Source organism: Poecilia latipinna, unplaced genomic scaffold (assembly GCF_001443285.1).
Source record: "Poecilia latipinna isolate Pla-1442-1.1 unplaced genomic scaffold, P_latipinna-1.0 Scaffold876, whole genome shotgun sequence".
NCBI lineage: Eukaryota > Metazoa > Chordata > Actinopteri > Cyprinodontiformes > Poeciliidae > Poecilia > Poecilia latipinna.
Genome location: NW_015113492.1, coordinates 237,081 through 249,193, shown reverse-complemented (window position 1 = coordinate 249,193; position 12,113 = coordinate 237,081). Strand labels below are relative to the sequence as shown.

The 12,113-nt window shown below is 41.7% G+C and overlaps 3 protein-coding genes across 3 annotated transcripts; 2 read left to right on the top strand and 1 right to left on the bottom strand.

Moving 5' to 3' along the window:
• Nucleotides 1-869: 869 nt before the first annotated feature.
• On the top strand, nt 870-3,054 carry LOC106957115 (inosine-uridine preferring nucleoside hydrolase-like). The gene is made up of 7 exons (XM_015048343.1): nt 870-1,129; nt 1,209-1,388; nt 1,486-1,597; nt 1,683-1,819; nt 2,209-2,286; nt 2,360-2,476; nt 2,547-3,054. The coding sequence occupies exons 1-7, from the start codon at nt 953-955 to the stop codon at nt 2,697-2,699; spliced, it is 954 nt and encodes a 317-aa protein (XP_014903829.1). The 5' UTR covers nt 870-952; the 3' UTR covers nt 2,700-3,054.
• Nucleotides 3,055-3,858: 804 nt separating this feature from the next.
• unc50 (unc-50 homolog (C. elegans)) lies at nt 3,859-6,349 on the bottom strand. The gene is made up of 6 exons (XM_015048344.1): nt 6,214-6,349; nt 5,234-5,506; nt 5,031-5,151; nt 4,817-4,956; nt 4,606-4,713; nt 3,859-4,492 (listed from the first exon to the last, which is right to left on the bottom strand). Exons 2-6 carry the CDS (start codon nt 5,499-5,501, stop codon nt 4,356-4,358), a joined length of 774 nt encoding a protein of 257 aa, XP_014903830.1. The 5' UTR covers nt 5,502-5,506; nt 6,214-6,349; the 3' UTR covers nt 3,859-4,355.
• An 832-nt stretch (nt 6,350-7,181) lies between these two features.
• ndufs1 (NADH:ubiquinone oxidoreductase core subunit S1) lies at nt 7,182-12,066 on the top strand. Its single transcript, XM_015048339.1, has 19 exons — nt 7,182-7,280; nt 8,143-8,219; nt 8,405-8,496; nt 8,681-8,788; nt 8,899-8,975; nt 9,072-9,153; nt 9,235-9,365; nt 9,446-9,631; nt 9,706-9,840; nt 9,919-10,033; nt 10,103-10,248; nt 10,327-10,455; nt 10,548-10,677; nt 10,764-10,924; nt 10,997-11,151; nt 11,229-11,404; nt 11,478-11,612; nt 11,683-11,755; nt 11,831-12,066. Exons 2-19 carry the CDS (start codon nt 8,147-8,149, stop codon nt 11,920-11,922), a joined length of 2,196 nt encoding a protein of 731 aa, XP_014903825.1. The 5' UTR covers nt 7,182-7,280; nt 8,143-8,146; the 3' UTR covers nt 11,923-12,066.
• The last annotated feature ends 47 nt before the right edge of the window (nt 12,067-12,113 follow it).

Below are 12,113 nucleotides of genomic sequence, written 5' to 3'. Positions count from 1 at the left end.
CCAATATTTGACTTGGGTCAAATATTGTAACCTCCCACAAGGTTCTCACTATTGTTTGCTGGAGTTTTGGCCAATTCATCCTGACAGAACTGGTATAACTGGATAATGGTTGGGTTGGTCAACGACACCCATTTCAAACAGCAACGAAATTTATAAGAAAATGGATTACCTTACAAGCTTGTAATGTGTAATTACTGCATGGTTCTTTGACAGTTTTTAAACATTACTTTCTTACACTTAAAATGTAAAATCAATGCTTGTTCTTTTACTGAAACCTCCAAAACAAAACCAAGTGATTTAAAGCAATAAAGAACGCACTCTGAACTAAAACAAGAAGAATTTATCTCAGTTTTATCCAGTTGACCTTTATTCTTCTTTCACTGCTTTGCACGCTACCACAGCAGTCCAAGTTATTTATGATGCAAGTCTGCCTTACTTAGTGAGTTTTCCGCAATCTGCGTAAACATGGTGACCTGATTGCTTACACCTGTGAATCAGACGTCTGCAGACAAAGTTATACGCAGCAGAATTGATATGCATTTCCAATAATACATATTGATGTTTAAACCCATCTTTGCCCAGATGTAAGATATAAAGCACGTTTCAATTTCAATCTAAATACAGTTCGAATTAATTATCAGATATAAATTGAAATGCAAAATTGAATTTTAACTCAACACTTGAATGATAACGAAACTTTATCTCAAATTTTAATTACATATGGAACCTGATTTACATCATCAGATCAGTTGCGCTTCTAAATGCTTCAAATCTCATTAGTGTTATGCACTCATATTAAAATGCATTAAAATGGCCATTTTCAAATCTCTAGTCAAAATACTTATGCAAACTTTGCATTTAAATATGTCAATTCAAATTTTCTGTAAAAATTGTAAAGTCCTATCGGCACTTTTCAGAAAGGACTATAATATACTCACACATTTACTGTAGAATGAAGAAGCTGATCCTCGATGTTGACACTGGAGTCGATGATGCTCAGGCCATCATGATCGCCCTCACTGCTCCAGATGTGGAGGTTTTGGGGATCACCTGCACCCATGGCAACACTCTTCTGGAGAACGTCCTCACAAACACCCTGCGAGTCCTGAAAGTCTGCAACAGGCTGGACGTACGTCGACACAGAGGTTTTGTTGGTCTGGTTTGTTCACTTTGCTGGATGTTTTACAATTACACGCTCTGTCCAACAGATTCCAGTTTATGAGGGTTTCTCGAAGCCTCTGCTGGACAGAAAACAGCATGCGTCGGATTATCAGGGGAAAGACGGACTGGGGGACGTCCCAGACCCAGACGCTCCAGGTGTGGAGCTGCTGCAGAAGAAGACAGCTGCGCAGGCGATGCTTAAAATTGCAAGGGAAAATCCAGGAGAGGTGGGAAAAAACACGCTTTTTTTGTCACCACAGACGCAAAACCGCCTTCGGCACGGTCCGCCTCAAGCTCCAAATTTATATTTATCGTGGCTTGCAGGTGATCCTTGTGGCTACTGGACCCCTGACTAACCTTGCAGTCGCTGTGCAGCTGGACCCTTCCTTCCCCAAAATACTGAAAGCCCTCTACATCATGGGAGGAAACACCGAATGTGGGCAGACTTTTTTTTTTTTTTTATAGAAATTCAACCCCTGGAAACTCTTTTATTTACCCACCTGCTTTATCCACGCTTACAGCTCGGGGTAACACCACTTCGTGTGGTGAGTTCAACTTTGTGGCCGACCCTGAAGCGGCTTTCATCGTTTTGGACCGCTACACCTGTCCCACCTACATCGCTGCGTGGGAGTTCAGCTGCAGGAGCAGCCTCCCATGGGTGAGACCTAAAACACAAACGCAATGAATAAGAAGATTTACTGCTTTAATCCTTGTTTAATTATTTTACTTACATAAGAAGGTTTAAGAGAAGGAAAATGGAACAAAAGAAATTCTACCCGCCTTGATGCATCACGTTCTCTCAAAAATTAGAACAAAGGACAGAAATGATTCTATGTAGTCTAAAAGGCATTTGGAAAACTGGAAGAAAAAAAAAACCCATAATCTGTAAAAATGCCATTTGCATCACCAAAATCAAAGATAGGCAAGAATACAATTCAAATAAGAACGCAGGAGAGTTTTAAATGTGTGACAAATGTCATGTGGGCTTTAATAAAAAGATGGAAACAATTGAATGCAACTAAATATTTACTTAAATTATTTTTCTAGTCTTTCTGGGACGAGTGGCTGTCCGTAAAGACAGAGAAGGCTGCCTTCATCAGGAAGATATCAGAGCTTTCAATGAAGGTAAGTTCAGTATAACGCAATTTCTTTACGATTGTTTGCAGCAGCTGCATTGTCTTGCTCAATGTGTTCGCAGAAAGCTCGTTCAGATGAGTATCAAAAAGAAGTAACAGCTGGGCAAGGCTTTAATCCCTGCGACGTGTTCGCGCTTGCCGCTGCGGTCGACGACGGCTTCATAACGGAGAGTGAGAAGGTCAGCCTCCGTCGCTACTTTTTTTTTTTTTTTTAAATCCCAGCTTGGTTAAAAGTGATTCCTCCGGCAGGTGGCAGTGACAGTGGAGCTGAATGGGAAACACACCCGGGGTATGATGGTGCTGGACTACATAGAGTGCCTGAAGAAGGAGCACAAGGTCGTCATCATGAAAACAGTTGACCTGGAGAAGCTGAAGAAAATGCTGTACGACGCCGTAAAGTAGAAACATCACCATGAAACACGAGGAGAACCTGAAACGAGCTTTTGGGTTTAGAGCAAACATTTTTCAGAATCCTTCAGCCTGCATTAATCTGCATAAAGAGGAAAAAAAACTATGCAACATTAACAACTGATTGGGTCTTTTTTTTTTTTCTTTCTATAACTTTAAAATTTAACCCTGTCAATTGGTTGCTCTGGATTATATTTTAACATTAAGACAGTACAACGGTGTGAATGTTTCTTTTTTTTTTTCTCCTCTACCAACAGATTTTTGTGATTCATTCTTTTTAATGAACAGAAACGAATGGATGAAGGATGCAGAACTATAGTTGCAAAATAAACCTCTGCTTTCACATACAGATGTTTTTTGTGTTTTTATGAATACACCAACTCCCTTGACCGTCACCTTTTCTGTGACTGTAAGATCTAAAAAAATCTAATCAAAGCTTTTAATCTCTGGCTTCTAGTAATGAGGTAAATTTTGATCAATTTTGAAATAAACTGCACTCGCACTTCGTAGCAACCTAAAATCATTTCAAGCTGCAACCATTGAAACTGAAGCAGCCTGTTGAAACAGGTTTTCTGTCAGTTCCAACCTGTTGGCCAATTCTTTTCGTTATGATCATAATTAAGAGTTGCTTCATCTGTGTGGGTTTTATAACATTAATTGAATTTGGCATTAAAAGTATAAATTAGTTCATATTTAGCAAGTGAGCTGTTTTTTTTTTGTGTGTTTTTTTTTTGTTGCTTTTTTTCTTGCATGAACTTGTCATGTTATGATGCTACAGTGCATTTGCAAAGTATTCCCAGGATCTCAATTTTTGGACATTTTATGTTAGACTCCAGTTCTAAAATGCATCAAATTTCTTTTGTTTTTGCATTAAAATCCTGTACATGATTCTCCATAATGCAAAAGTGAGATAATTTATTACAAACAACTTAAGTAAAAACCCTTCAGGCGAAGATTCAATGATAACTAAGGCAGTCAGAAGAGACTTAAACCTTAATCAATTCTTAAGGTTTAAATCAGTGCTGATACATTGACATTCCAGAGATTTGATGGGAACTCCAATGCAATGAATATCACAAGAAAACTGGCTTACACATGTTGAAGAACTACAGGGAGATGTGGGTTTCTCCTCCAAGCACCCAAACTGAGGTAGTTTAAGTTAATAAAACCCTTTATTGAAAGTGCTTTGGAATGTACAACTTAAGGAAAAAAGAAAAAAAAACGTCTGCATCCCATGTGTCTCCACTTCATCAAGCAGGATTATCTGTTTGTTTTTTTAACACAACTAAAAACCAACATTGTTTTTTCTTCAAAATTACACCTTTCGGCTTATATTACAACAATTCAGCAGTCACACAAGGAGGACATTGATGAACGTCTGGTTTGTCCAGTTTTTTTTTTTTTTTTTGTCTGGAGAAAGTACAAACACGTCGCCGTTTACTGGAGTTCACCAGAAGAGCTGACACAACCAAAAGGAGCCAGCTCAGCCTCAATCAAGCCAGAGTCTCAGTTCTCCAAGAGTCAGCCAGAAGTCTCTCTCAGTAACATTCAGCTAGAAACAGAAAGTCGGAGACTTTTTCTCTTTTTCTGTTTGTTTGTTTTGAGTTCATCTGGAACAAGCTTGCATCCGATTAGAAATTGAAAAGGTTCCTACTGGACTCGGTACTTGTAAAACCAGCAGAGACCCTGGGTGAAGTTCCAGCCCAGAGATATAGAGAGGAGGTAGAGGAGGCCGAGCAGAGCAAAGGGGTAGAGGAGCACCACAGTGTTCGACAGGAAGGGCAGAGCTGTAAGAGAGAAACCGTTAAAAACACACTTTCACCTAAATTCTACCCTGTGGCAGAAAAAGACATTTTTGTTTCCTGCAAGGCAGAATCAATTTGATATGCCTAAGTCTCACCGTTGTAGCCCAAGAAGGTGATGTAGAGATAGTAACCGATGGCGATGAGCCACAAAGTGTTCCCAACAAAGTAACCCAGGAACCAGTCTGAGTTTATTACCACGAGATCTGTGAAAAACAAAAACAAAAAACCCCCCCAACAGATCCACATAAAGAGTTTGTCTGCAGATCCACACAGTGCAACACAGCAAGAAGGAGACAACATACTCACGGTTGATAAAGAAAAGCTGCAGAAAATGCAGAATGACTAGAAGTGGGTAGAAAGCATTTAGATGGACATCAAATGCGTAACCCCACTCGACGTCAAAGCTTCTGCTCGGGTGTTTCAGCAGATATTTGTTGCTGATAAACCTGGAAAAGAAAATTACATTTTAGCGCGTCTGTAAGCGATCGCTTTGGTTTTTTTAATCACCACGGTAACTCACCACATAAGGGTTGATATGAGCAGACCAACACCTATGCAGTCGACAAAGACCACCCACAGCAGCAGCTTCAAAGTCTCCACGACTCCCATTTCCAGAACAAGACCAAAACCGATCGTTGATACTGCAAAAACAAAGAAATGTGAACTAACTGCGCTAATTTAAATGTTTAATTTATGAATCAAATGCAACAAGAACAGGTTTACCACACAGCCAGATGCTGAGAAGGACCAGAAATGCGGGATCATCCCTTGCCCACTGGTCCTTTGTCTGTTTTCTGTAGTGGAAGTTGCGGTAGACCCTCTGTGGCGACGTGAACAGATAGAGCATCTGCCACAAGGCGAACTCAAAGTCCATGTGTCTGAAATGGAGAAGTCGCCGTAGGTATTTGTAGCGCTTGGCACCTGCTGTGTGGCGGGCAGCATCCCTGGAGCTGGGGTCGCCGTTACTCTGTGGCGAGGTAGTCGGCAGCATGGTGCCTGAACACAAATCAGAAAACGGCAGGTTTAGAAAGGCAGCAATCAAAAATCTGAGTTAACAACTCTCTCATGCGGGATTCCTCCATTTTCAGGTCACTTTTGTCTTGCCATACTACTTGCATACCAGTTGCACTGTGGATATTCATAACTGAAAATGTAATGAACATGTATTGTTATCACATACATTAAGTTTTAAAGCAGCTTACATAAATCTTGCAGAACATTTATCTGCAGTATAGTTGTATCATGTTTTACAAACCTTCTCCAACAGTACAATTTCATAATACATAACCAGCTACATGCATTATACATGTCTACACTCGCATTGTGACTCAGACACAACTCAAATAATGATACTTATATCAAATAGAAACCATTAATAAGGAGCTAAAAACTAAATGAGAGAGGTAGCACGAGCTCCAACTGCTACATATACAATGCTTAATCAAAACCTACGAATTATGCATCTCTTATAATATATATACCAGTAAAATCCCTTCTTGACTGTACTGGATCAAAATATACTCATTCACAAGCCATAAAATATTATACATCGTTTTTATTTCACGTTGTTTGCTAACAAACACCAGCTACCTAGCTTGTTGCTAACAAGTCTGAGCATTAGAGGGCCTGTCTAGTTCTATCTAAAACCGGAACCTGGCTGATATTTTAATTAACAAAAAATCGTTTCGCAAATGAATAATTACCTAATTTTGGTTTAATCCTCCTCGAAAACAAACAATTACCCTTCTAGACTCTGTAGCTGCTTGGAAAACGCTTCCTGGACTGTCGCGAAAGTGCACACGTAGTTACTTCCGGTAAATTCTCCCAGTTCATCATGGGAAATGTAGTCTGTGATTTCCAGTCGTTCTACAACCCCTTTTCCGTAAAGTTATCAGTGAAACCTGATGCGTGCTAGTAAAAAAAATGTGTGTTAAAAACTTACAAGGCTTCATTACAGAGGAACTGTTGCGTCAAGCTGAAAATCTAGGAAAAACAAAGAGTTTCGGACACAATTTAGGAGATTTCAGTGCAATATAGTAGATCTCAAAAGCCTACATATCTAAACATATTTTGTTATTTTAAAAAGTACGATGAGAAATAATTTAAGAACTTTTCCATAATTCATGCTTCATAACACACACGTTTCCAAAAAAGGTAATGCAGATCAATCAATGTTGCGTAGGATGAGAACTCACTTTCTGGAGGAACATGTCGGTTTAAGGTGATTCTGCTAAGTAGCCAAATCAAGCCAAAATTCTGAGATTAAAGTCAGAATTCTGCAAATAATAAATAGGCAAATTAAATAAATTTTAAAAAATCTATGCGGACAGCCTGCGTGGCTGTCTTGGTATAAAAAAATGTGATGGACCCTGCAAAGCTTAACTTTAATAGGAAAGCCATTCATTCAACTCACTACTTACATTACACACACTCTAAACCAGAACGTTGAGAATAAAGTTAGAATAGATTTTTAAAATCCTCTTTCGTGAAACACATAGAGAAAAAATATTTTAAAAATCATTAATAATAATAATAATAATAATAATAATAATAATAATAATAATAATAATAAGCATAAAACTTATTAAACATAATTCAGATAGTGTCGGTCTTGAATAAAAAAAGTTAATAGGTAAAGAAACTTTTATTGTGAAAATTCAGGATGCATAGCGGAAGTGAACCGCAGCGTTTCCGTTGACGCCATAGTCGCTTCTCCGGTGAAATAACTAACATCACCGCTGTTCTGGTCGAGAAGGCCAAATAGCAAAAGGTGAGAACCAACAACACATTTTACATGTATGCAGGTGCAGACAAATATGTTAAGCAAGCAGAAGACGGATGAAAAAAAGATATTTTGGAGCGCGTTTATTTTGGTTCCGTGTAACAACCCTCACTGTCAGTGTCCTTGAGTACTGTTAGCTAACGTTATTAGCTCCCTGGGAGATTCATGTAACCACATCGTTTTCTATTAAATAAAGTCCGTTATTCATTAAGTAGCATTTTAAAAACTTAGACAAACATTAAGTCCGTCCTTACCCCTGCAAATGTCGGAGAAACGCCAGGTAATTCACTTTGGGCGCAAAGACGCTTGTTATTGTTGACATGAGCTAACTATTGATTCAGACTAATAATGTTTCTCTGTTACCAGCTTCATTAGTCAGTATCACTTCTTCTATTACTTATTTTTACAGCACATTCTGCAGTTGTCAGAGACATTTTTAAGCACCTTTCGCCTTTCTCTGCTTTGCTCTGCTCTTATCATTTTACAAGAGCTTCTTCTTGTCATTGATTACTAATGAATACAATGTCAAGTCTTAATACGTTTACAATAATATTTTGGAACAAAGAATGACTAAAAAGTATCCCTCTCAATTTTCTTGTTAAACAGCTTAATCTTCCTGTTTTTAGTTTGATAGTAACACCTGACTTCTGTCAAGCATTAATGTTTTATATTCAAATGTCTACAATGTTTTAGCAACTTCATGCATTTGAGTCAGGAACAGTCTGAAACCTAGGAAAATGACTTGAATCTCTGGAAATGTATTAAACAAATCTTCTCTTTATTTTTTTCACTTCTCAATGCAGTGTATTCTGTTGCATGTCACAATAAACCTCAGTATTTTGCCTTGCAGCGTCATGTTGCGACTGCCAGCAGTTGGTCGAGCTCTTGCCGGGGCTGCAAAGGGCAGCCTGGCTCCTTCCAATCCCAGTAAGATCCAACAACACTTGCTATTTAAGTTTTATTGCCAAACATCACATCTTTTTATCTTATTGCTGCAAAAAATTGATGACTTTTTTGCAGCATAGCAGTAAATGTCAAATATTTTGTTTCTGTAATTGCTGATCAAGTGAAGCAGTTGTAGCTAATCGTTCATTTTCTTTGTGCATCTTTAGTGCGCTCTGCCGTGCATGCTGCCAGCAACATGGTGGAAGTGTTTGTGGATGGGAAACCAGTGGAGGTGGAGCCTGGGACCACAGTCCTGCAAGTAAGAATCCTCAGACGGGTTTGATGCAAACTAAAAGAGTTGTGTGTCGCGATTCGTTTGAAAGTATTTACTAAATGTAATAACTGATGATTATTTTGATCAGCTGAAAGAGACATTACGATCAGGCCGATACAGATATCAGCTCTTTCTTGAGGTCTGAATGGCTGATTGGTTTTCTTTTCAGGCTTGTGAGAAAGCAGGGATTCAGATCCCGAGGTTCTGCTACCACGAGCGTCTCTCAGTTGCAGGAAACTGCCGGATGTGTCTTGTGGAGATCGAGAAAGCCCCGAAGGTATTTTTACATTGGGCTGAATGTGAAGTAGTATTAAACTTATTTGGCATCACCTTGAGATGGTTTATGACAACGTTTATAACAGATGTGGGTATGCTTGTGCTCTCCAGCCAGTGGCAGCCTGTGCCATGCCCGTCATGAAAGGTTGGAATATCCTCACAAACTCGGAAAAGACACGCAAAGCCAGGTACAGGATTTAGTGACCACTGTGTGATTTTCACAGTACGATGCTTTTAGGATTTAGAAGATGGCAAATAAACTTTGTGAACGTGTCACCCATTAGAGAGGGTGTGATGGAGTTCCTGCTGGCAAACCACCCACTGGACTGCCCCATTTGTGATCAGGGTGGAGAGTGTGACCTGCAGGTAAAGTTTGCCTCTGTCCACAAGAAAGACTTTATTAGGATCTTAAGCCGTAGATGCTGGGAAAGTGAAATCTGTTTTCAGGACCAGTCCATGCAGTTCGGCTCAGACCGCAGCCGTTTCACAGAAGGGAAGAGAGCAGTTGAGGACAAAAATATTGGACCGCTCATCAAGACCATCATGACCCGCTGCATCCAGTGCACACGCTGCGTCCGGTGAGTCAACCGTACATCCGTCTGACCAGGTCAGCTGATCGGCAAGGATTCAATCATTGTTTTTCTGAATTGTTTCCCAGTTTTGCCAGCGAGATCGCCGGAGTGGAAGACCTGGGAACAACGGGAAGAGGAAACGAGCTGCAGATCGGGACATACGTGGAGAAGATGTTCATGTCAGAGCTGTCCGGGAACGTCATAGACGTCTGTCCTGTCGGGGCGCTGACCTCCAAACCCTACGCTTTCACCGCCAGACCATGGGAGACGAGGTAGAACAGGGTTTAGTGCTCCTCTATGACCATGCAAAACGGTACATTTCTGTTCATTTCCATCGTTCTTTCAGGAAAACTGAATCAATCGACGTGTTGGACGCTGTGGGCTGCAACATCGTGGTGAGCACAAGAGGAGGTGAGGTGATGAGGGTGATGCCCAGGCTGCATGAAGACATTAATGAAGAATGGATCTCTGATAAAACCAGGTGATGCACCAATACACCAAAACAGGAACTTGTCCCCCTCCCTCAGATGTTTAATCAATTAATTAAATGTGTTCACAGGTTTGCTTACGATGGGCTGAAGAGGCAGAGGCTGACCCAACCCATGGTGAAGGACAAATCAGGTCAGCTGACGCCAACCACATGGGAGGATGCTCTCACTCGTGTTGCAGGAGCTGTAAGTTTTCTTTACTCTACTGGTTTCTGTTTAGCTACGTGCTCTAATTTGATGTGATTACCTGCGCAGCTCCAGAGCGCTCAGGGCAGCGAGGTCGCGGCCATCGCAGGAGGGATGGCGGACGCCGAAGCTCTGGTTTCCCTCAAAGATCTCCTCAACAGACTCGACTCTGAGAGCCTCTGCACCGAGGAGGTCTTCCCCATGGCAGGAGCAGGGTGAGGAAGGCTCCGCTTCCCTTTCACTTCACATTGTTCCTAAAATCGAACGGCGCTGAATCGTTGCTCTCTCTTCAGCACCGACTTGCGCTCCAATTACCTGCTGAACTCCCGCATCGCCGGCATCGAAGAATGTGATCTCCTGCTGCTTGTGGGAACAAACCCTCGCTATGAGGCTCCGCTGTTCAACGCCAGGATCCGCAAGAGGTAAGTGATTAATTTCTGTCTAAAGTCCTTGAAAGTGCTTGACATAATACTTTTTCAAGGCCTTGCATGACTTTCTTCTTTCTTGTATGCAGCTGGCTTCACAATGAGCTGCGTGTTGCCTTGGTGGGCCACCAGGTTGATCTGACTTATACATATGAGCACCTGGGAGAGAAGAGTTCAGTCCTGAAGGAGCTGGCCAATGGCACGCATCCGTTCAGTCAGGTGACTGACACACAAACTCGCTCGGATCATTGTGGACATCTCATATCCCTGGTCTATATAGGTTCTCCTTTCCTCATCGTCTGCAGGTCCTCGCAGCCGCAACACATCCGGTGGTGGTTGTGGGAAGCAGTGCACTGCAAAGAGAAGACGGTGCTGCGATCCTGAGCGCCGTCTCCACAATCGCTCAGAACGCCAGGACCAGCAGCGGAGTGGATAACGGCTGGAAGGTCCTCAATGTCCTGCACAGGTACGGCTTTGCAAAGCTGTAGATCAATGTGGAATGACGAACATAAGGTTGTAAGTGTTGCTTTGTGCGCAGAGTGGCCAGTCAGGTGGCTGCCTTAGATCTAGGCTACAAGGCTGGTGTTGACACAATAAGGAAGAATCCACCCAAAGTCCTGTTCCTGCTCGGAGCCGATGCCGGCTGCATCACCAGAGCCGACCTGCCAAAGGACTGCCTCATCATCTACCAGGGTATGCACACAAGAAAGCACACACGGCAAATATTTCAGCCATTCCGGGATTTTTAAGATGAATTTTCACCCCTCCAGGCCATCATGGGGACGTGGGAGCTCCTATGGCAGACATCATCCTACCTGGTGCTGCATACACAGAGAAAAACGGTACCTATGTCAACACTGAGGGCCGCAGCCAGCACACCAAGCTGGCTGTCACTCCGCCTGGCATGGCCAGAGATGACTGGAAAATTATCAGAGCTGTTTCTGAGGTCAGAGTCAGTCCACTATCTATACTCAGAAGTTCTTTAGCGACATTTTTATGAGCGTTTGTTGTGATTGCAGTTGGCGGGTGTGACGTTGCCCTACGATTCACTGGAAGAGGTCCGGTCCAGGCTGGCAGAGGTCTCTCCCAACCTGGTCCGTTATGACGATGTAGAGGAGGCGAACTACTTCAAACAGGCCAATGAACTCTCAAAGGTTGGAAACGATTCTTCCTCTTCTCGCTCTCGGACACAAACGTTTTCCTAATTTTTCTCTTTATTCCCAGACTGTAAATCAGGACCTCATTGCAGCTCCTCTGGTGCCACCTCAGATCACCGCTAAGGACTTCTATATGACCGGTAATCTCAATGAATTAATAAAACCCCACAAAATGAAAACATGTGCCAAACCAAACGTACTTCTTCTTCGTTCAGACTCCATCAGCAGAGCTTCCCAAACCATGGCCAAGTGTGTCAAAGCTCTCACAGAGGGAGCCGCTGCGGTCGACGAGCCATCCGTCTGCTGAACACCTCCATCTGGCCTGAAACACAAGTCTCTGTTCTATAATTTAAGCTTTTCCTTGTTGTATACATTACATTGTTTTCACTCTGTGAAGCAGCTTTATTCGATAATGCTGAGAAATATAAATAAAATCTTAAGGATGCCTTTATTCAATCTGCAGTGTTGTTCATTTATTATAATGTTTCTTCATAACCA